General features: G+C 43.5%; 1 protein-coding gene across 2 annotated transcripts in view; it reads right to left on the bottom strand.

Annotated features, from left to right (window-relative positions):
* Positions 1-1,230, bottom strand: part of THRB (thyroid hormone receptor, beta) — a 46,188-nt gene that overhangs the window by 1,223 nt on the left and 43,735 nt on the right. For both annotated transcript variants that reach the window (XM_010007518.1, XM_010007517.1), the window contains exon 6: positions 828-1,086. In XM_010007518.1, the coding sequence (XP_010005820.1) occupies positions 828-1,086 (259 nt within the window). The remainder of the gene's footprint in view (positions 1-827; positions 1,087-1,230) is intronic.

Genomic DNA, 1,230 nt, shown 5'->3' with positions numbered 1-1,230 from the left:
TGTAGGGAACTAAAAAAAAATCAAAATGTTTTGATTGGGAAGGTCAAGTGCTGCTGTGATTAATGTGGAAATCTTTCTGTCCCAGACACAGTTAATGCTTTTACATCACTGTCTGTGTATTGTTATTTAGTGCCCAATGTTCAAAGTGGCCTTAAAACAAAACCTCGCCAAATCTGCCACTGCCCAAGAACGGAATTTCCTCTTTGGGCTGGCTGAGTCAATGGAAGCATATTTGAAAACATACTTGATCTGAGAGGGGAAAAAACTTTTTGGAAAAATGGTCTGTGTTGCCTCTGTATCACGTCACCAAGAGACCAGTTGCAATTGGTTCCAGTGTGGGGAAACAGCACAGCTCTCAAATGCCCTCTAGCAAGCAGTGGTGCTGTTAAGTAGGAAAACAAGAAAGCACGCACAGCTGATGGAAACATGTATGACCTGTACTTCCAGCCCAGTGCATGGCAGTGCCTAGGGGAAGATGGTATTGTAAGGACAAACATTGCTAAAACATCGGTTTTTCATTCAAGGCAAACTGGCTCAGCACCAGGTCTGTTTTGTTTCTGATGATCATCCCTGCCTCCTCCCTAAGTACTAAACTGAGCAAGGTGTGCTACCAAAGCCACTTTTATGCCCACTTCTCTGAATACCCTGATTTTTTTTCCTAGTGCTCACTGAAGTATTTCTAAGCTGCACAAGGATTTTGAAAGAATTTCTTCTACATTACTCAGCACTGCAAGATCTAACATACCCTATTTCTTTTAAAAACAGGCTTGTGACAAAGACTAAAGAGTTGCAAAATGGTTGAGGTCCCAATATATTTCTATTCTCACCTGATGACATGAGCAGAACAGCCTGAAGAAGGGCAACCTCGGTGTCATCCAGGTTGAATGAAGAAAGAGACATGCCCAGGTCAAAAATGGCATCAGACACTACGCCAAGACCCCCATTTTTCAGCTGGCCCCTTGTCACGGCCATCTCCCCATTTAGTGTTAAAGTCTCACTCTCAGGGTCGTAGCGAACTGCTGCTCGGAGGGACATTATCTCCATACAGCAGCCTTTCAGAAGGATGATCTGGTCTTCACATGGCAGCTGCAGAAATTAGAAACGGTAAAGAGTTTTTCACACTGCGTTAGTTTTACAACTACAATAAATCCATGAACACAAAGTTGCCATTCACACTCCAGGACACTACCTAGTCTAGTGCAGCTACGTTCCAAACATGCTGCTGACCAA

This window comes from Chaetura pelagica, unplaced genomic scaffold (assembly GCF_000747805.2).
Source record: "Chaetura pelagica isolate M959 unplaced genomic scaffold, ChaPel_1.0 scaffold10, whole genome shotgun sequence".
NCBI classification, from domain to species: Eukaryota; Metazoa; Chordata; class Aves; order Apodiformes; family Apodidae; genus Chaetura; species Chaetura pelagica.
Note: the sequence above shows the minus strand (reverse complement) of the source record. Positions and strands in the feature narration are given on the sequence as shown.